General features: G+C 38.5%; 1 protein-coding gene and 1 long non-coding RNA gene across 3 annotated transcripts in view; one reads left to right on the top strand and one right to left on the bottom strand.

The window, feature by feature from the left end:
- The window catches only part of slc12a5b (solute carrier family 12 member 5b), a 42548-nt gene extending 20171 nt beyond the window's left edge, over positions 1–22377 (top strand). Inside the window, exons 2-26 of the mRNA XM_087833308.1 lie at positions 164–267; positions 391–531; positions 5933–6079; positions 7602–7656; positions 7743–7873; positions 9575–9822; positions 9913–10124; positions 10228–10395; positions 11000–11098; positions 11216–11273; positions 11764–11938; positions 12339–12457; positions 12561–12659; positions 13257–13376; positions 13511–13615; positions 13693–13861; positions 13963–14158; positions 14330–14499; positions 14641–14772; positions 14934–15041; positions 15288–15404; positions 15604–15806; positions 18158–18172; positions 18263–18396; positions 19825–22377. Coding sequence (XP_087689434.1) covers positions 164–267; positions 391–531; positions 5933–6079; positions 7602–7656; positions 7743–7873; positions 9575–9822; positions 9913–10124; positions 10228–10395; positions 11000–11098; positions 11216–11273; positions 11764–11938; positions 12339–12457; positions 12561–12659; positions 13257–13376; positions 13511–13615; positions 13693–13861; positions 13963–14158; positions 14330–14499; positions 14641–14772; positions 14934–15041; positions 15288–15404; positions 15604–15806; positions 18158–18172; positions 18263–18396; positions 19825–19916 — 3317 coding nt within the window. The 3' untranslated portion in view covers positions 19917–22377. The remainder of the gene's footprint in view (positions 1–163; positions 268–390; positions 532–5932; positions 6080–7601; positions 7657–7742; positions 7874–9574; positions 9823–9912; positions 10125–10227; positions 10396–10999; positions 11099–11215; positions 11274–11763; positions 11939–12338; positions 12458–12560; positions 12660–13256; positions 13377–13510; positions 13616–13692; positions 13862–13962; positions 14159–14329; positions 14500–14640; positions 14773–14933; positions 15042–15287; positions 15405–15603; positions 15807–18157; positions 18173–18262; positions 18397–19824) is intronic.
- Positions 1439–4281, bottom strand: LOC148096988 (uncharacterized). 2 transcript variants are annotated; one of them, XR_015717006.1, is made up of 5 exons: positions 4245–4281; positions 3773–3808; positions 3246–3398; positions 2785–2874; positions 1439–2200 (listed from the first exon to the last, which is right to left on the bottom strand). It is a non-coding gene; the product is annotated as an uncharacterized LOC148096988 (long non-coding RNA). The 2 variants fall into 2 exon arrangements; XR_015717005.1 differs by having other exon boundaries at positions 3773–4273.
- Positions 22378–22777: the final 400 nt, after the last annotated feature.

Genomic DNA, 22777 nt, shown 5'->3' with positions numbered 1-22777 from the left:
CCATCAGGGAATGCGAGTAACTAAGCTTTTTTATAAATGAGGATCTGACGCTTTAACCTGAGGCCTCCGTTCAAAACGTCACCTCGTCAAAACCCACAGTGGTGCTATTAACATGACTTAAGATTTGACTTTGACTGTGCCGGATGGCTTTTCTGTGTTTCAGGAGATGGGAACCCTAAAGAGAGCAGTCCTTTCATCAACAGCAGTGCAGCCACTAACATGGATAAGAGCCAGCAGTATGATGGCAATAACATGGCTCTGTTTGAGGTGGGCGCATTCTTCACTGCCCTGTAATATAGGTTGCTGTCCTTAATTGTTATTATTAAGGTCAGAAATGTGACTTTATATGCTTTTAAGTTGAACTTTGCCTATATTTGTACTGCACTGCAGGAAGAGATGGATACCAGTCCCATGGTTTCCTCTCTGCTCAGCACTCTGGCCAACTACTCCAACCTGCCAACGGGCAGCAAAGAGCACGAAGAGGCTGAGAATAATGAGGAGGGGTCACGTCCATCTAAAAAACCTGTCAAGGTACAGTATGTTATATATCTGACCCATTTAACCTCACTCTGCAGCAACAAAAACAGGTGTAAAAATGTCAAAACACCATCATATAATATGATTAGAAAATATCATAAAACAGGGAATTCTTTACTATTTATACCTATAATGTCAAACTCCCTACACTGAAAAAAATATGTTGTTGGATTTACTTAATTCAATGGTGGACATTTGTTGCACACAGATGTTTTGCTTTGGCAGCAACTTAAACAATTGAGTTAAATTAACACAATTTATTCATGTTCAATAAACCTGTGCAATTTGTGTTGATAAAATGTGACTTAAACATGTTTTGATGAAGTAATTTGAGCTCTTGGAATATTTTAATCCTTCACAATTTTTTCATTTTATCCCAACACCATTCAATAACTTTTACCCAATACTACTTGGTCACTTAAATACTACATGTTATCTTCAAATTACATTTTGCTATTATATTCTAGTATCAAATACACAATTTTCAAATGGAGGCCTTATAACAGATTGTATTGTTCTCTTCCAAGATGGTTGCTGGCATCCACCAGTAACCTTTAAAAACAATATGTCTAATTTCACTGCATTGACAGTAGGTAAAGAATTAAACTGACATTACTCCACTGAATCTATATAAATCAACAGTTAAATAATGTCAGTTCTTCCGTGTTCTCTGGAATCAATCACAGCAAAGAAATTAGACTGTTTCTTTTAAAAATGTTACAGGACAATACAAAACATTCTATTTAAGGCCTCTGATGTCAAGATTCAGTTAAACAACAATTATAACTAAACAATTTGAGGTAATGTTAGTTTCCATTAACATTAAATTAGGTTACTGAATTGGCAAACACCTTCCTATTAACATTACCCATTTTACCCTAATAACTAAAGAAATTAGCACTTGCAGGTCAAAAACTTTATTCAAGAGACTGAAAAATAACATTGATACAGTGACTGTCAAAAATTACAGCACTGATCATATTGTGACATCCTGGTTCAAAACAGCACACTTAGAAATATTCAACGTTCTTTACTTCAACTGAAAATACCATTTCACACGACCCATATGGGATATTTACACTGTATAACTGTTCACGCTACATCTCTTCACTAGTAAAAGAAAGAAAAAATACAAAGAGAAATTTAAAAATGCTGCCAAACAGACAAACAGAGAACTTGTACAGAGCAAAAGGAAAAACAAACAACAACAAAAAAAACGGCTCATCCTCATGGCAGTTGCAGAAATGAACCCTGCGATCTGTTCCTGGAATTGAGCTTCAAAAATGCAGCAGAACAAGTGTGAGATTTAAATGTCCTCTCACCTAGAGCTGATCACCTTGCATGCATAACAGTGAGCTTTCCTTGCAGGAGCAGTTTTGTCTTAGTTGTGAGCTTTTCTTGAGAGCTGAGTTGCATCCAACTCCATTACCACCCTTTGAATCACCTCAAAAGTGTAGCAGAGCTGTGATGGGTAACTCATATTGAAGGAATAAAAAAGGTCCAAACAGCATGGCTACTGCAAAGGTCACGTTATCCAGATTTTGAAGAACTACTATACCCTCGATGATGATGCCAACATCAGAAAAGTCATTGCCTGGCGCATCCTCTGGAGACAGATGTTCATTGTGGTTTTCTCAATCTGTGCAGTGGCCTCAGTCAAGTCCTGGTTAAACACAAAACATTTTTTTAAGATTCCTTTTTAAACTCATCTCTTTTGAATCTACCAGTTCTAATGTCAGAGTAATTTAAACCAATGAAAGCAACATAGTAAACAGCTATAGCCAAAGAGTGGCCTGCCATGCTGCCATTCATGGTCTAACAGAGTTTCTAAGAGAGAGATAATTTCAAATGCTTTACATTAGTTTTTGTTAGAAAGACACCGGCCCATCAGAAATCCAGGTTATGTCACTCAGAAGATGTTAGAATTTAGACTTTCAGCCCCACAGTTTGGTTAGCTGTTGGTCAGTTGGTCTTTTTTTTTTTTTTCAAACAAAAGCTAATGTAAATATTGGTGGGATTTTCCTTTGTTCACTAGAATGACAAATTTAAAGTTTTTTCACACTGATGTGACCCCTAATACAGGGGTGGGGCCTCAAGGGCCGGCGGCCGAGTTCACTACCAGGCCTCATGTGAACTTCAAATTATTAAAGAGGACTACTGGTCCTAACCAGTCCAATGAGGATCAAATGGATAACTAAATGCATTTTTAAATGTTGCAAAGCCACAATCTACTCATAAAACACTCACCATGAACTCCTGCACCAAGATGTTGCAATTGTCTTTCACACAGATGCGGAGCACTTTGATGAGGGACTCCCTTTGAGCATTAATGTCATCCTAAAGTATTATAACAAAGAAAACAGAGATTTGTGAACTTTTCAGTAGCACAGAAGAAAATGATCCCAGACAAAAACTCTTGACTTTTTAAACCAGTCAACATGCAACACCAGCATCTACAAAGCAATATCAAAAATTCCTGTTTGACATCAACTTTATGGATATATAGTTTCCAGAACATATATTTTTTTAAAAAGAAAAAATTTTCTCAATGGGCCAGTAAATGCATGATGAAAATTATGGCATCCTTTCAGTGGAATCAGTACTCACAGGTAATAGTTGACTGTTTCAATGGATGCAGCATAAAATTCTTTTACTGACCTAATGCAATACATATACACTTTGTAGTTAAAGAATTTTAAAGTTCTTACTGTCATCATGGCAGCTACATCCTTTAGCTTTGTGCCCTGTTCCCCCGATCACTTTGCAAACACTTTCAGCAGACTGTCAGAGAGAAACTCAGCTCCGTCAGAAACCTTGACTGTAAAGGCATGTTTGGGATGCACTGGAATGCTGCATTTTATCTGAAATGACATAAAATTATTTTTGAAATAACAGCAGGCACTGTGCATGGTTAATCAGTAATGTTTTGTTGAATAAAAACTGTGTTTCCAGATCTTATGGGATTAAAAAAATCCAAAAATGTTTGTTTCTGATTTGCAACCCAACAACCCACAAGTTACAACCTCATTTTAGTTCAAGTGTGCATTAATGTGAGTCCAGTAATCACCTTTCTGACAATACATACAGGTATAAGTTAAACCTATGGCAGATTTTGGATTTCTCAGTTGTATTAATAGGGTGGTCTATTTGTGTATGCATGCACCTAATAATTATACAAAACCTATTATAATTAAGTTACAGAAACCTTAAGCGAAAATAGAATATACTTTCTTACCATAACACCTTGAACCCACAATCCATCAGCTGACTCCTGGTGAAATGCAGAATAGAGGTCAATGTGCAGCAAAAAAAAACAAAGACAAAAGGACAGCAGGTGAGGGCAGGAGGGGTAGGGATGTAAGCTAGCATAATGCCGCTAATGATATTAGCTAAAGCTGTTCAATGTCCAAAATCTCACTAACACCACGGTGCAGTAAATACACAATGTAACTGAAGAGTCAGTTGGCAAATCTATTCACACAGAAAACCAAATTATGTTATGAGTGCCTCATAATTAGGTTTAATGTGATATTACGGCTCTTGTGCCAAAGACAAATTCAAATGAAAAAGCGCCAATTCTTTGACAACAGATAAAACAGCAAATAAGCTAACGGGTCTTTTTTAGCATGTTACATGGCGACACTCTAGACGTTTAACTACATTTGGCTGAAATATGGTAAATATTAATTCAAAAAATCAAGACATACCAAAAACGTAGAGTTGGCTGCTCGACTTGACTGAGATGGATACCTTTTTTGAACCACGATCCAAAGCCCGCGAGATGAAATCACACGTGGTTTCACGAGATTTAATGTTGCTATCTTATTGACTTACTTCACCTGAACATGATATGAACAATTTAATACACCCTTTCTGCATATCATGTAGTTTTTACACTATATGGTTACATTTATCTTTAAAACATGAGGCAATTGTGTTAAATACATGCAAGATGCTTACATAAATCCAAGAGATGGCCAGTGCCTTTTTTTCAGTGTACATGTAATTTGAAAATAATGAATATATGTCAAATCAAATGTATCTAATAATTTTATATTTAAAAATCCAAATCCTATAATATAGGACATAATAAAGGATATTTTTTATTATGACCACACCTGTTGTTTCAGGTTGTCCAAATTTAAATTCAAAAATGTAAAAATAAAAACGTGTAGAGAATTAAATACAGGCTGGTGAAATCACATGGTAAATGAAATTGGGAGTTCTCATAGCTTAACCATTTTTATTACAATAGTAATGTTTAAATACAAGTGACTATAATTTATTAATTTAAATTATCAGTAAAAGTTCACAATAGAGTCAATATTTTTCTTAAATTTATTCCAAATCTTATAATCTTAAAGTGTTGCGTCACTCAACACCTCATAAAAGAACGGTATTGTTTTGTTGCAGTTTGAACACAGGAAATAAGCTTTAAATTGCATCCAAACCTTTATCATCATTTTATGGAAGATTGGAAAAGAAAGCATCAAGGAAAGTTTTTAACACCAGAGATGAAATTTACTACATTAAATTATAATGTAGTAAATTTATGTTTACCTACAAATGTTTAAAGGTAGGCACACTAGAAAAAGGTGTAACAATCAATTTTTTTCAAGAAACAAAGAAACAATTATGATGTAAGTAAATTTAGGGACTGCATAAGTGTAATTTCATAGCAATTTTGCAAAGACACAAACAATATTTCCTCATCTTACATTTTTAAAATGCTGCACTTTTTAGAACCATATATTACGGAGTCGATTAACCTTGCCTTTTTACATCTTTATCTAATATTCATTATGCTGCAGTTGTTAGTCGATTGTCCTTTTATTGTACTTGCATAAATTTGATAAGGACTGTTCTCCTTACAAGGAAAAACAAATGCCATCAAACTTTGCAGGTCTATGTGACATTACAATGATGTAGCAAAGTCTACGTTCATATTTATTTATTTCACAATCACTGTTTAAACCTAACTTTCAAAAGAAGTATACAGGAAAGGAGTGTCTTCTCTTCCTAAGGGAAGCAACCTGATCATATGGGCCAAAACGTACACTGTACTTACAATATAAGTCAGGGAAACATTGTTTCTTTTTCTTAAAATCACTTATGCAATACTTAAATTTACCTACATTATAATTATTTGTTTCCTGTTTAAACCTGACTTGTTGCCCTCTATTGTAGTGTAAGTTCAAATATTTGTAGGTAGATATAATTACAGGTGTGGGATGAATTATGGAGTGTTACTTTTTTCAAAAGCTGTTTTTCCTACAATAAATGCAATAACAGAATGACTGAACAACAAAGTAATAACTGACTTATTAGCCAGAAAAAAGGAGTTAGTGCACTTTGTATCATAAAGTTTTTAATTTGTTATTTTTGTATTTTCCAGGCACCACAGCTGGGCACTCTAATGGGAGTGTACTTGCCGTGTATCCAGAATATTTTTGGGGTAATCCTCTTCCTGCGGATGACATGGATGGTTGGGATTGGAGGCGTCTTTGGCTCGTTTATAATCGTCTTCATGTGTTGTTCTACAGTGAGTAGAACTGCAGGCTGCTGGCTGTTCAGCGTTCAAGATTAATCAGTCAACTAAAGGCACTCAGCATATAAATCTGGAAAAAGAGTGGTTTTGCAAGCATTTATAACTGATCCAAGATATCACAACTCTAACATCAATGACAGGAAAATACAGAATACCTCCTTACTGTGCATCCAACTGTTGGGAACTATTCATGTGGATATTTGTCACATGCAACCTACCTAAACATTGTGGCAGACCTATAGATTGTATAGAAAAGATGAATGCAGCCACCGCCGGTTGTTATCATACTGTTTGATCGGAGCTAAGCTAATTAGTAACAGTAACAAACTACAAATAGCAGCATTCAACTCACTTTAGTGCAGTGTCTGTACCACAGAGAAAGCAATATTAGCCGTAAAATAGTTCCACTCAAAAAGCTCCAGAAGGCACTAACACCACAAAAGTTGATGGCTACAGCTGAAAAATCACACTAGTCAGATATATATAAAAAAAATTCAGTCATTATAAAGAGGGAAACAATGCTTGGAGGCCCAAAACAATGTTTAAATGTTTAAAACAAAGTTTTAAACATTTTTTAATATGTAAGTCTGTGAGAACTGACTTGCACCCAGCCTCAAGTGGCCAATACTGGAACTGCAGATTCTGGTCTTTCAGGCGGAGATTCTGCTACTTGTGCAGACCAAGCAGATGCCATGTCTATGTCCAGGGGGGAGCTAGCAAAATATTAGGCAGGTGGCTTTAATATTGTTTCTGATCAGTGTACAACAGGCTGTGTGAATGTGATTTCCATTGTGCAGCTGCTGAAGGTGACATAGTAAATCCTGATAAACGGCATTCTGCCAGTAAACCCACTAACAGGCTTTCAGCACCATATTTCTCCCTGTATGTGGGCTTAATCAACAAAGGGGGGCTTAAAATGTATTACATGAAATGTTTTTCAAAAAATTAGAGAAAGAAAAAGGGAAACAAGTCTTTTAAGTAAGGGAAGACACTGACCGTTGGAATCTTACTAGAATTTGTTTGTGTCTAAAAAATAAGGTTTAACAAACCTAAATAGATGGCTTGTCCTATTTTTGCCAGCACTTTGTTGGAAGTTTCAGGGGCGTTAAAAGGAGATGTCTGGATTTCATTTGATTTCACCCACACTGACGTCACTAATAGATCATGTCTGGGCTTTATAAGTATAACCTCGGACTACTAGTTGCTGTAGTAGTATGCTGTTAAACTCAAATATTAAAGGGGATAAACGACAGACAAGTACCGTAAAAGTGTATCTAACTACCGTGCTCTGCTGTAACAGACTGTAGCTGAAGTGATAGCATGTGCCTAACCAGTCATTCCTGTGAGGAATGGTTCGACATGACCACATGAGTCAGACTTTTGTGCTGCTGAATGTTTTCTCTACCATCCCCTCATTTCATCAGCGCCTCCCTGTCAGCCTTCCTTAATTTGACTTGCCCACCTGCTGCCTTTCCGAGTCCTGTAATCCCCCCCTGTTGTCTGCTGCTGTTTTCAGACCATGCTCACAGCCATCTCCATGAGTGCCATTGCGACAAATGGAGTCGTACCAGGTGAGTGGATATCGGAGGGCATGCATTAGTGTGTTTGTGTGCAACAGAGCGGTGCGCTGAGCCCTGTGTGTGTTTGCGACTCACAGCTGGAGGCTCGTATTACATGATCTCTCGCTCTCTGGGGCCCGAGTTTGGCGGTGCTGTCGGGATCTGCTTCTACTTGGGCACCACTTTTGCGGGTGCTATGTACATTCTCGGCTGTATTGAAATTCTGCTGGTAAGTCGATTGAATTTTTAAATGACAGGTTTATATTGCTTTTCATGTTTTTCTTATATGCCTGCAATATAATAACAGGAAAAGCGCAGCTGGAGATAATAAAGGCTGAATTCCAGTAATGTTAGTTTTGGGGTCCTTTTTCTGGTTCGGTCTTGTAGTTAATGTGTTAGTTAAGTGAAAGAGATCCATTATTATTATTTTTTATAGATGTATTTTGGCCTTTATTATTTTTATGACAGGACATGAGAGCAGACAGGTAAAGCAGGAAAGAGAACAGAGGAAATGACATCCAGGAAATTGTTCAGTGGGAAATCAAATCTGGGCCCCTGCAGAAGCCTTTCAGCATATGAGCCACCCGCTCAACCCACTGAAGTCTATCTGTACCCCACATGTTGTTAATTTGGTTGTTCACACCTGTGATCTTCCGGCTAAATTGTCTTCAAACATTGGCTGTAAAACAGGAATCATTAGCACACAACGTGTTCCAATAAATGATAATGAAAGGCAAGAAGGGGACGGGGGGGGACGGAGAAGCAAGGTAACTCTCCCACTTTAAACTAAATAACTCACATTCACACAGTACAGTAATTTTTAACCCAGTGAACTTTTTTTTAATGTGTTAATTTATTTTATTCTCATTGCTTTAGTGTGTTTTATTTTCTTTATTTCCATTATTATGAAAATGATACAAATGTGCTTTGGCGAGGTAAATTGCATTATTGAAAAAATAATGCAATTGAGGAGATTTGGTGACATTTTCTTGTTTCTGCATAGCAGCTGACTGACTTTTTGCCAAACTGACAGATGATGTGATTTCTCAGGAAAAAAACCCATAAACCTATAAACACCGACTAGCCTCATGGCAAAGATTTAACAAGATGCTGTGAACATTTCTTTGAGATTTTGGTCCATATTGATATCACAGCATCGCACAGTTGCTGCTGATTTCTTAGCTGCACATCCAGGATCCAAATCCGTTCCACCACATCGCAAAGAGTCCAAACAGTTTGAGATTTAAGTCTTCTGAGATCCTGCTGGACATAGCAATCAGAAAATGGAAACACTGTCATCATTTAATATGTGACACGGTCCATTCATTTACTAGTAAAGCAGCAGCAGCCTGAACTTTAATACAGGGCAGGTTGGATTGATGTTTGCATGTTGCTTTCATGTTGCCAAATTCTGACCCTAAGATCTCAATGTTGCAGAATAAATCAAGACTCATCAGACCAAGCAGTGTTTTTCCAGTATTGTCCAAATTTTCAGTTTCCTGTTCTTAGCCGACAGGAGGAGAGGAGACACCTGTTGTGAAGCAGTTCAAAAGTACTTAAATCACCACATATCCCCATTCTGATGCTTAGTTTGAACTTCAGCAGCCCATCTTGGCCATACCTACATGTCTCAATGCACTGAGTCACTGTCATGTGATTAGCTGATAACATATCCGTGTTAATACACAGTCACCAGGTGTACCTAATTAAGTATTTATAACATTATAATGATTTGTTTTGCTTTTTTAGAACTAAAAGGATAAATAATAAAATGTGTTTTTATATATCACATGACATTGTTTTTTATTAACAAAAAATACGTTGCATAAACATATTTATATGTAGATTCTCTACAATACTTCTGCAAACTTTATCTTATTCTTCTCATCCACTCTAACTCTGTCTTCCTCCACTAATTTGTCTCTTTCAGATTTATATTGTTCCCCAGGCAGCCATCTTTAAGATTGAGGGCCTGGAGGGCCCCGAGGCAGAAGCAGCATTGCTCAACAACATGCGAGTGTACGGCACTATTGTGCTGAGCTTGATGGCACTGGTGGTGTTTGTGGGGGTCAAATATGTCAATAAGTTGGCACTGGTCTTCCTGGCCTGTGTCATACTTTCTATTCTGTCTGTCTATGCTGGAGTCATCAAGACTGCCATTGACCCCCCTGTGTTTCCGTAAGTGACTCTTTATTCACTGGTACAAATCCATAACGATGTCAAATTTTCCTACGTGACAGGTATGCCCTGTGCTGGCTGTCTTTGCAGCGTCTGTCTGCTGGGAAATCGAACTCTTCTTTCTAAAGGATATGATGTGTGTGCAAAGGTCATTGAGATAGACAACGAGACTGTCACCACCAAACTGTGGAGGAGCTTTTGTGATTCGGAGTACCTCAATGCCACTTGTGACGAATACTTCAACAATAACAATGTTACAGAGATACAAGGTATTCCAGGGGTCACTAGTGGCATCCTGGCAGGTACATTTTTCAGTGTAAACCACCTTCTGTTGGGTTCTTGGCCAACCACAGTTCAGTATGTATTAAAGATTAAATTCCTAAACTTGGTCTCTCCTTCTCTCAGAGAACCTGTTTGGTAACTATCTGGAGAAAGGGATGATTCTGGAAAAGCGTGGACTTGTATCTGACGTGGATCCAGACAGTCCCACAACAAACTCAAACCGCTACGTTCTAGCAGATATCACCAGCTTCTTCACTCTGCTGGTGGGAATTTATTTCCCATCTGTCACAGGTTAGTCCCAGGAAGGCACGCTAAAGAGGTCCATTATGCTTTGTTTTTTTGTTTGTTGTTTTGTTTGTTTGTGTGTGAGTGTTTTGGGGTTTTTTTATCAAAGGTGTCTAGAAAACTCTTCTATCTTGGGTCAAATAACTGCATGTAATATGCACCAGACCCTGCAGTTCTCTCTTTTGGCTTTGTCTAACCACTTTAATTGCTTTCCTGCTTAGCAGACAGCAGTTTCTACTTAGACCGTTTACTTTGTTTTCAGGTGCAGAGAGATGGTGGTTGCAAATAAATGTTAATGGGGTTTTTTATGCTCGCCGGATGTATAAATGGGAAAATATTTGCTTACAAGTTCTCTGTGCCAGTTTGTTGTTGTTTAGTGACCTGTCAGTCTCGAGTTCACAGTTTGTTTTTGCTGCCCTCCAGTGGCCAAAGAAAACTGCACCTTTAACATGACTGAAGTCAGTAAAGTGCTTAGTATTCCATAAAGGTGGAAGTTTCTCACGCTCTGTTTTATGTACATATATTATTTATATCCTCTGAAAACATGAGTCTGATTATTATAATATTATCAAGTCACAACTCTCCCGATTATTTAACCTTCTGCTCAAAGGTATCATGGCTGGCTCCAACCGCTCCGGAGATCTGCGTGACGCTCAGAAGTCAATCCCTATCGGCACCATCGCAGCCATTAGCACCACGTCAACTGTGTGTATCCTTCAGTGAACTAAGGCCGGTTAAAAATAAACATTAATATAACTTTTCACAAGTTATTGTTACCTTTTCTACCTTTTCAGTCGTGTGGTCCTTATCAGCTTTTTTTACTCAGACATGTCCTGTGTGGTGCTGTTTGGTGCTTGTATAGAAGGAGTCGTCCTAAGAGACAAGTAATTTTACTTCTATTAAATTTAATTTTGGACCGTTATACTCAGAAAATGTTTGTAGTTTGAGGTTTGTGCCTTAATATTATTGTAAACTGGGCACATGTGTGACAGCAAAATGTTTGACAGGCCCAATAAAAAGTCAGAAAGGAAGAATGTAGGGAATTACAGACCTGCACAGGTTGTTAGCAATTTTAACAAATTTGTAGCTTCAGTTTATTAATAATAATGCATTTCACTATGTGCAGCAATAAGTGAGTACATTACACTTTACAAAATTCAACATTTAGCACAGCTTTAGACTGCTTGCAGGTTTGTTTATCTGAGTTATTTTCAGTAAAAATCAGAAACACATAATCACAGCTGAGTCTAAAACGATGCTCTCAGTCATCTGTTAGCAGAACTCAGCTGTTCACTGTTTGTACCCGACTGAGCACCGGTCGAACATTTGCATTCACTGCGTTAACGCAGGAGCTCTGTCTTCATGTTCCTGCAGGTTTGGCGAAGGGGTCAGTGGCAACCTTGTAATAGGTACGCTGGCATGGCCGTCCCCGTGGGTTATTGTATTTGGCTCCTTCTTCTCCACCTGCGGAGCGGGACTTCAGAGTCTGACAGGAGCTCCCCGTCTCCTCCAGGCCATCTCAAGGGATGGCATCATCCCCTTCCTTAGAGTGAGTACACAAATCTATCTCTGTCTTAAATACAGACCTCTCAGAGATTCCAACTGAGCCAGAAATGTTGTGGGGACTTGAAGATATTCTTGTCCACACTCTAGGCTGTTATAGTTGACTAAAACTAAACAAAAAACTGAAACTAGATGTGAAAAACATTTTAGTTAACTAAAATAAAAAAAATTAAAACTAACTGACACTGTTTTGTGAACTTGTGAAAACTGACAACTAGACATATTTATTGAAACCGAAACATGTCCTCCATACAACAATAATTTATAACAACTAAAACTAAGACTTAAACTAAGAGAAACTAAACTCAAACTAAAACTGAAGACACAGCTATTATTAATTGGTAAATATGACATTATTTATTTGTATGTCACTTGTGTTGTTGCAGATCTTTGGGCACGGTAAAGCCAACGGGGAGCCCACATGGGCACTTCTACTCACAGCTAGCATCTGTGAGATTGGCATCATCATTGCCTCTCTGGATTCAGTCGCACCAATCCTCTCCATGTATTGCTCACCGATAAACACAACAGCTAAAGCTAAAATCCTTTTTTGTGGTTTTTGTTCTTACTCTTCTTTTTTCTCTCTTTCCCTTCATCTGTTTCTTTAGGTTTTTCTTGATGTGCTACATGTTCGTCAATCTCGCCTGCGCCCTGCAGACGTTGCTGAGGACCCCAAACTGGAGACCCAGATTTAAGTTCTACCACTGGTGAGTTTGTGGGTCAGAGTATGAAAGCTTTCTAAAAACTCTTGCATTTGTTCTATAATCTGAAATTTACATTTACTTTGACATGTACTTTTATATTAAAATATATTATTATTTAAAACTTTGCACATCCTTTTTTAAAATGTATTTTAAATACTGGATCATTTGCAGTCATATTTAAGTTTGCAGTCTTTTTCCTCTGTGCTGTTGCTGACACATTGCTGCTTTTCTTTGCATATTGATATTGCCTGTTGATCATTTTAACACTGAAAACACTGGCAGAGATGTGTATCACATAATGTGTTTATACTTGCAGTAGATGTGATTCAAACATGCATAAAATCCTTTAACTATCCCAAAGATGTCATAGATATTCATCACATATGGTGCGAGGATTTAAGCTCTGCTTAAAGACAGATTCTGGATGTTGATGTAAAGAAAACACCCCTGTGAGAATCTCCATAAAAACTGAAGTTTGTGTGTTTGTCTTCCACGATGAGCTTAAAAATTTCTTCTTTACAATGTTTCCATTAATCAGCCAGTTGTGTGAAGCTGGCAGAACTCTGGGTTCGACTAAACATGACGTCCTGTCCCCTGCAGGGCTCTGTCTTTCCTGGGTATGAGCCTGTGCTTATCACTCATGTTCATGTGTTCCTGGTATTATGCAATTGTGGCTATGGGCATCGCCACCTGCATCTACAAATACATTGAGTTCTGTGGGTAAGAAATAATAATTTGATCAGAGATCATTTGAAAAAGGATTCTTTGATAAAAGTCACAGAGTAGTCTATTTTATATGAATCGGGATGCTGTAGATATGACCAGAGCTAATAATTTAATGTGCTTTGAGACAGAGCTGAGAAGGAGTGGGGTGATGGGATACGTGGGATCTCGCTCAGCGCTGCTCGCTTTGCTCTGATGAGGCTGGAGGAGGGGCCACCGCACACAAAGAACTGGAGGTCAGCTCAGTCTATCTTTAACAGAGCTGGTTGGCTCTTGCCTGTGATTATCACTGACTGATTTTGTTTGTTATTAGGCCTCAGATCCTGGTCCTAGTGAGCATGGACGCTGAGCAAAACATCGAGCAGCCTCGTCTTCTATCTCTGACCAATCAGCTAAAAGCTGGGAAGGGTCTGACTATTGTTGGCACCTGTGTTCAAGGAACCTTCCTTGACAATTACACTGAAGCTCATAAGGCAGATCAGGTCTGTTACTGTTTAACACACACTTAAACTTCTGACGCATGCACAGAAGAATCGCCACTTTCTCTAACAGTTGTGCCTGCCCTCTATCTGTGTCCCTGCAGTCGTTGCGTAAGTTGATGGAGACAGAGAAAGTAAAGGGCTTCACTCAGGTCGTCATCTCCTCCAACGTCAGAGATGGAACATCCCACTTGATTCAGGTTGGAGGACTTGGAGGTCTGAAGCACAACACGGTGATGGTCAGCTGGCCCCGTAACTGGAAACAGCCTGAGTGCCACCAGGAATTTAGGAACTTCATTGGTAAGTTATCAAGTGAAATAGAAGCTCTCTTAGTTGTTAATAAACATCAGCATCAAATATTATACCAAATATTAAATACCAAATCAGGGGCATTGAAAAAGTTTGGTAAAAAAGATAGGTAATCCTTTGCTCTGCCCCCCATCGGGTTACTTTTCTCCTGTTCCTCTGTAGAGGTGGTTAGAGAGACAACTATAGCCAGTATAGCCTTGTTGGTTCCTAAGAATATTTCCAGCTATCCATCCAATGGAGAGCGTTTCACTGAAGGCCACATTGACGTGTGGTGGGTTGTCCACGATGGAGGCATGCTAATGCTTCTGCCTTTCCTCTTGCGCCAGCATAAGGTGAGGAACAATAAACTGTGGATTCTTTTCACTTAAATGAGCACAAGTTAAGTGTGATACAGTGTAGTGTGTTGGAAAAAAAAAAACACTGTCTTCGAGGCACATTGGTTACGTTGTTATCTCTTTTTTTTCTTGCTATAGGTGTGGAGGAAGTGCAAGATGCGTATTTTCACTGTAGCTCAGATGGATGACAACAGCATCCAGATGAAGAAAGACCTCATCACCTTCCTCTATCACCTGCGCATTGACGCCGTAGTGGAAGTGGTTGAGATGGTGAGAGATTTGTCTGGCACATATTCTGAGCTCACAAACAAATCCTGCCAGGAGCGGCCTAAAAGAACGGTTTCTTGAAGGATCCCCTTTTTTTCCGTAGGCCAAGCTGTTATTCCAAAGTAATACATGGATTTTATGTGTCGTGTGTTTTTCCTTTACAGCATGACGGTGACATCTCAGCCTATACCTATGAGAAGACACTGATAATGGAGCAGCGATCACAGATCCTCAAACAAATGCATCTGACCAAGAATGAAATGGAAAGAGAGGTAAGCCAGGAACCTTCCTACTATCTGTAACCGGAAAAACAAATTTAATTTTAGCTACGCTGACAGCCAAAGCACAGTTTCATTATCACTATGGGCATTAAATATCCGCTCTGAGGAAAGGAACTGCTTCATGATGAGGTATCTGTGTCTGTACATGTTTTCACTGATTTGCAGATAGAAAAGAATGAACTCCACTGGGAATATAGGAATCAGATTATGGTTTTTTTGTTTGTTTTTTTCTCACAGATCCAGAGCATTACAGATTCATCCCGTGGGTCCATACGGCGTAAAAATCCATCTGCCTTGCGGTCACAGCGAAGCGCTGAGGAGGGAGCTGGTGCAGCAGAAAAACTAGAAGAGGAGGTAAAGCTGCTCCAGTGTGTAATGTACTGTACTTCTGTCCTCACTTCCTTCAAACACCTGTTGCATTTTATGCCAGGTTTTAGTTTTTCTAGTTGCTGCTCAATTATTCCTTACAGTTCACTGATCAAAAATCCACCTTTTCTGACAAGCGTCTCTTTTCTCTGTATCACCCGCTCATGTGATGGTGTTTGTCTGTCAGCCTGGGGCCGTCTCCAACCCAAAGCAGGTACAACTGAGCCACAGTAAGAATGTCTCCACACCAACCAGCCCCACAAGCCCCACGTCCCCTGCTGCGCCTGCAGGTGGTGCTGTCGTCTGGCCCGACAACAAGGGTGCGGAAAAGGAGAAGAGCCTCCTAACAGCGACCTCAGAAGCGGGCAAAGACTTCTTCAACATGAAGCCGTGAGTGATCTGTCAGCTTAATTTAGCTCAGCAATCCTGCACAGGAAACAGGCATCGCACCCAGGATAGTAAGATCAGCCAGAGTTTTAAAAGTGACCATCTAAACTTGTGCAAACATGCTGAGAAAAACAGCTGTGATCCATCAGGGCATGGATGTGTGGCCTCGGGGATGTCTGACAGCAGGATGTTGGGTCCTCTGGGTCTTGCTGGTTGTGGTGTGGGGTTTCTGTGCAACAGGCTTGTTCTGGCACTTGTTCTGAATGTTTAATAGGATCGAGTTTGGAAGAGTTAACGTCAGTATGATTCACATTACCAGTGACTGTAATGTTGTAGCTAATCCAAATGACCCACACAGTCCAGAGGTGTGGACTCGAGTCACATGACTTGGACTCGAGTCAGACTTGAGTCATTAATTTTATGACTTTAGACTTGACTTGAAAAAATGTTCTAAGACTTGTGACTTGACTTGGACTTTTACACCAATGACCTGGGACTTGAATTGGACTTGAACTGGTTTACTTGATATTTCACCCCAAATGTAAAATTTAACACGCATATTATATAGAAAGTGTGCACCATTAATTCAATTCATTCATTTATTTATTCAAACCACACTGCGTACGTATGTGTGCGTGAGCTGTAGCACAGCCAATCAAATTAACCAGATTTTTTTTTTTTTTTTTTAAAACGCTCAAAAATGTTATTTTTTTCAGGTACATAAACTATGAAGTAGTCAACAAAAAACCGAAATGCAATATGCAAAACATGCAAGAAGAGAATCACAGACAGGGATGGAACAACTTCCAACTTTGTCCGACAGTTGAAGTTGCATAAAGAACAGTAGGTGGTGCCTCTCTTTTGCTATGATGAGATAGCTGACTTCATCTAACTAACAAATGTTGTCCAGGCTCCGTTGGTGATACAGTTTTTTTTTATGTGTATGATATTTTTGTCATGCGATTTTAAAGCCAGTCCTACCCATATGGAAAAGAAATAGTAAAAACGTATATGATTTACTCATGAAAGTGGCCTCTTTATCTTTTCCATATGGGTACAAGCGCATCCAAGAATAACATGCAGCTTATCTCAGAACTGTCGGTGAAAATTATTCTTGGAACTAAGTTTAATTGAGCTGCATTTTATAGAGGTGCACTTTCACAATTTGTGTATATTTTCTAAGTTCACTATTTCGTCATGTGTTGAGAAAAACACAGATTTAAAAATTACATGGTCTAATATTTACATTTAGCATATAACTGCAACATTCTTTTTTCGTTTTTTTTTTAAAGACTCGAAAGGACTTGAAATTTAAAGTTTCAGACTTTACTCGGACTTTTACACCAGTGACTTGAGACTCGACTCTGACTTGCCTGACATTACTTGAAACTTGAGTTGTGACTTGAGGATAAAGACTTGAGACTTACTTGAGACTTGCAAAACAATGACTTAGTCCCACCTCTGACACAGTCATTTGTAAATATTTGTGTGTATCGACCCATGTCACAGGATTTAAAGCAAGACTGTGGCAAACAAAACTTTGAACTTAACAGTGACATGAAAAAGAATTAGTTCTGCAGTTTATTCGTCTTCTGTCACATGCTCGTTAGTCGTGGTGTGAGAACATTTCTTTCATTTCATCTAATTCATAATTGCACACCAAATTACTGTCATGTTTTGTGTATTTGTAGTTCAGTTAAATTTAATTTATACAGTGTCAGTTGACAACATCACCGTTAGCCTAAGGTGCTTTATATTGTGAGGCATATCCCTTCAGCAATGCTCAGTCACACTAGGGAAAATAGGGGTAATCTTACTGTGAGAGGGTTCAATGAAATTGCTATCTTGTTGCCTTTGAAACAGTTGCTTTGAAGAAGAGCTCCAGATGTGGCATTCACATTACTTACATCAGAGTCCAGAAAGCATGTTGTGTTGGAAGCATAAATGTATCCACAAATAGTGGATATAATCTGCAGTGACATGAACGCAGAAACTTTGCATTTATATAAGAGTATAACCAGAATGCAACTAGTTGTGTCGAGTCCCTTATTGCAAAGGGACATATTGTAGATGAGTGGCACTCATCTGCTCATCTCACAGACTCAGACTGACAATCTGTCTGTATTTATAAATGATGTGATATCCCATCCAGTCACCTTGATATCAAAAATAGCAACAGGTGTTTATAGGTGTTACATGCCCAAAATCACAGTGTATATCCATATCCGGAAATTAAAAACTACTACAGTCTTCTGTTCACTTCTAAAGGTACTCAGTCAATAAAAAAGATTTAACCACCAATAAATGTAGCCTTCTGCGTGACCATATATTGTTTCCTTCTACACATGCTGCAGGGAATGGGAGAACTTGTAAGTATTTTCATTTTTAGACATCGTGAGTTGAGCTGAGCGATCGATTTAAAAATGAAACCTGCTGTGACCCAATGTTTCCTGCCTCAGGAACCAGACGGACGTGAGGCGTATGCATACAGCAATGAGGCTCAATGAGGTCATCACGAAGAAGTCCAAGGAGGCAAAACTCGTCCTGCTCAACATGCCGGGACCACCAAAGAACCGTGTGGGCGAAGAAAACTGTATCCTACATCTCACATACTGTTCGTCATATGTCTTAGTTCAGTTCACATCATCATTTTACTTAAGGATAAATTATTCATCTTGCAGTTTCAAAGAAAGTGATTTATAGTAAAAGGAAATTATAACGGGCCAGGCTTTCTGCTTCAGGCTCACTCGTTGACTTTTCTTTAAGCAGAGGGTTGAAAGAGGCACAAACATCGTTACTTAGAACTGTAGAAGGAGAGTGATATTTGGTGCTGTCAGGAGATAAGGTGGAGGAGGTGCAGACTATAGATCAGGAAGGTCAAAGCTCAGAGCAGGACATACCAGCTTTCAATGATCCTAGGTAAGGGCAAAATGACGATGTCTGAAGTCCATTATGGAAAAGAAGTAACATGTAAGCTACAACTCTGGAAGTAAGGGATGTGCTGCATGGCAATTTATCCCAGGAAAACTAGGTCCCCTTCCAGTATTCTGAATAAAGTCTTTTCTGCCTATTTCAGCCCTCTGTTTCCTGTGACGTGCGTACAAAGAGAGCCATATTTGTTACACTGAAAGCTCTAGGATTACCTCACTAATCCATTAATCTCATTTCATAGTGCACCCCTCAGGAGACCACAGCTTTTGTCTTAGTGTTTTGCTCTTTGTTTAGGTTTGCTTTCAGTCAGTGTTTGGTTAATGTTTGGTATTAAAACTACTTGTCAAGATTTTTTAAAGATCGCGGTTTGGATTAAAGGAAAGATTTTGCCCTGCACTATAAGAATTGACGCTTAGGAGCTCAGTCTGTCCTGTCAGTGATGCTGATTGGTACTGATAAAGGGTCTATACTGTGTGTCTGAGGTCCCAGTATCAAAGGACACTTAGGCATCTCTGACACTCAAGCAACAAAAATTCAGTATATGGTACCCTGGGAATGAGGACATACTGCTTATTTTAATTATTTCTCACTTGAAATAGGAGTCATGCTGCTCGCATCATCGAATCATCATCTTTCTCCCATCTATGTGACCCTTTGACAAGGCATCTGCATGATAAACAAATTATGTTGTAATAAATGAAAGAAAGAATGAACGAAAGCATGAATCTTTGGACTCAAACTAGTAGAAATAAATATATTACTGTAAAAATTACAGAAAAAGTTCTGGTCGTTATTGTACAGGCTGTCATAATTATAAAATGGAAAGAAAGCATTTTTCTGTTAGCATGAAGTAAAAGGGTAAGTGGGGTAAAACATCAAGTTATTTTGAAGAATTTTGTTTTTGCACAGCATTGGTGAAAATTGTAGTCTGAGTCCATGTAGTCTGAGCATGATGTAAGCTGCTGCACGTTCCTTAAATATGTAGTCCTTTCACTTCACTAAGATGAAAATGGACCTTTGCGTCATATAAAGTTAGCGAATGACCAGAAGAATATGGGAAAAAAAGTCCTTGACTGCGATTGTTTCCCAGACATGGAGTTTCTTGAGGTGCTCACTGAAGGTCTCAATCGGGTCCTCCTGGTGCGTGGAGGTGGACGCGAAGTCATCACCATCTACTCTTGAACTGCCTTCGTGATCGCACAACAGCACATACATGGACTCTGCCCTCTCCTCCCTTCTCACACATTCATTCTGTCACCTGCCACCACACGTTGTACTCGGAGTTTTCAGGTGAAATACTATGTAGACTCAGCTGAATGACGTTCCAGGTAACCTGTAGAGTACATAGTACACAGAATTGTGCACTCCAGTGATTAACTTGAGTACAGAGTTGTTATCACCCAGGTCATTGTTCTTGACTCATCAAGTCAAGAACAGTTCAACAGTTTTAGAGATTTTAATTACAAACACAAGAGAAGTTTTCCTGATAAAGTAGAAGTTTGCCAAATATTAAAATCAGCTTTGTAGTCTAAGTGCTTTCCCTTTGGCTTTATGTCATTGCTTTACCACTTCTATTTATTTTCTGTCATGTAGTATTGATGTTATTTATATATTTATTCACATGACAAGTTGTGTGTCTTTTCTGTTTTTGTTTTTGTTTTTCTGTTTTTGTTCCTAGTGTGGTTATAAGTATTTAAAAAAACAGTAGGATCAAATTGATTTGTGACAGGTATGGATTCCTAAAATTACATCATCATCTCTGTGTTATCCTTTGTTTTGTGACATTAGAAGCACTAAAATAGATTATTAAATAAATCAACATTTTATACATTTTTATTTCAGTTTTTTTTTTCATTGTGTGTTTCAGGGAAAACGATTTTTAAAGAAAATGTAAAGATTTTAGAGAAGACATATATTTAAAAGGAGCATCTCTAAATGCGCACCACATCAAACCTTGAAGGCAGTAGCAGACCACTCCTGGCAGCTAAGAATAGGACACTGAGGCAACAATTTATACAGGGTCACAAAAATTGGACAATACTGGGGAAAAAATTGCATGTTCTGATGAATCTCAATTTCTGTTTCAACGTTCAAGTGGTAGGGTCAAAATTTGGCATAAACAACAAGAAGGAATGGTTTCATCCTGCCTTGGCTTAATGGTTAAGGCAGCTGGTGGTGCTGTTATACATTTTGGGCCCTTAATATCATTGAACCCCACAGCCTACCTGAGTATTGTTGCTGACCATGTCCATCCCATTATGATCACAGGGTACCCATCCTGTGATGGCTGCTTCCAACAGGAAGTTTAGATCATCTTAAACTGGATTCTTGAATATGACAGTGAGCTCACTGCATTCAGAATCCCCTCACCATCACCAGATCTCAGAACACATTTGGGATTTGCTGGAGCAGAACATTCAAAATCTTTGAGGAACGTTCCCGGTGCCATGCTACATTTATGCCACAAAGAATTGTTACATTCACAGAAGGCTGTTTGCTAGTATTTACCAGACAACCAAGCTAGCAGACTAACTCTCTGTTGGCTTTAATAATTACCTGACAGACAGGAGAACAGCATTGATCTTCTTGTATAGATCTCAGCAAGAGACAACAAATAAGAGCAGCTCCCAAAATGTTAAACGTATGTTTATCAATTAAATTTGCTATTGTGCTTATGCAGGCCAAATGAAAACATGAAGGAAATAGCTGTTATATTAAAAAGGCAGAAAATCTAGAGTGACAAATAGAAGATATATTGAGGAATTGGAGAAGGTACATGTTAAACTTTTAGTATGACTTAGGCATTAAATATCCTGACTATCAGAAGATGGGCTTTTTGTGTGTGACCATGTATATAAAATATATTTAACTTCTCTTTGAGTATGCTTTAGTCATTTTAATTATTTAATGGCATAGACATGAAGTTTTTGGTAGAGCTTTTGACTTGTTAAACTCAAACAATTTTGTAAAACTTTAGTAAGATAGGGCCATTGCCCCAGAATGTGCATAGTTTATAATGTCAGTATTGAAACAGTGTTTTCAGCAATGATAGTTCTTTTCTCCAAATATGTATGTAGGCTATACAGTACACAGAGAATTTGATATTAGTTGAGTTCTTCCTCTTGACCTAATGGTTTTGTACAGTAATTTATACACAAAGACATGAAGAAAATTAGCCTAAGGGTTTCAAAAAGTTGTTTTAGTTCTCCTCTGATTTATTGTACATATGTTTTTGATTCTGTAGCACATCCATAAAACCTCGTAATTACTTTCTGTTTGGTTAATATTGATGCAGTATGACACTAATAAAGTCAATTAAAGTTTGAAAGGTATTGCTTAGAGACAGGCCTGTGCAATCTTGTAATTAAAAGTGACAGTGACCACCCAGAAGTTGAGGGTTTTGCAAGTTCAACCTATACGCAGCCACTTGGTCACTGCAACTATAAAAAGTAAAAAAGTAAAAGTAAAAATTCAATGCAATCACTGGGCATCAAGTGGGTGGTGTCCTAGTTTTACTTTAGTTCAACTGATCAGTTACAACTTAACATGCCCAGAGCCAGCACATAATGAAGACCACTCATCTAATTCAATTTAGCTTCCCTGAGTAATACCATAATAGGAAATTCTTGCTGAGGACTGCATGCTGCACAGCCAGTGATTCTTGCTGATGACAATCTTCTCTGTGTGCAAGAGCAGCAATACAGGGTGGGCCATTTATATGGATACACCGTAATAAAATGGGAATGGTTGGTGATATTAAAGTCCTGTTTGTGGCACATTAGTATATGTGAGGGGGCAAACTCCTCAAGATGGGTGGTGACCATGGTGGCCGTTTAGAAGTCGGCCATCTTGGATACATCTTGGAGGGCTATGTGACACATCAAACTTATTGGTAATGTCACAAGAAAAACAATGGTGTGCTTGGTTTCAACCTAACTTTATTCTTTTATGAGTTATTTACAAGTTTCTCTTTGTTCACAGCCATTGACATGTCAAAGAGGCTAACACGTGAGGAGCAGATCGAAATTTAATTGTGTTGATAT

The sequence above is a fragment of the Neolamprologus brichardi genome, chromosome 20 (genome assembly GCF_056152115.1).
Source record: "Neolamprologus brichardi isolate AB-2024 chromosome 20, ASM5615211v1, whole genome shotgun sequence".
NCBI classification, from domain to species: domain Eukaryota; kingdom Metazoa; phylum Chordata; class Actinopteri; order Cichliformes; family Cichlidae; genus Neolamprologus; species Neolamprologus brichardi.
This window is presented reverse-complemented; position numbering and strand designations above follow the sequence as displayed.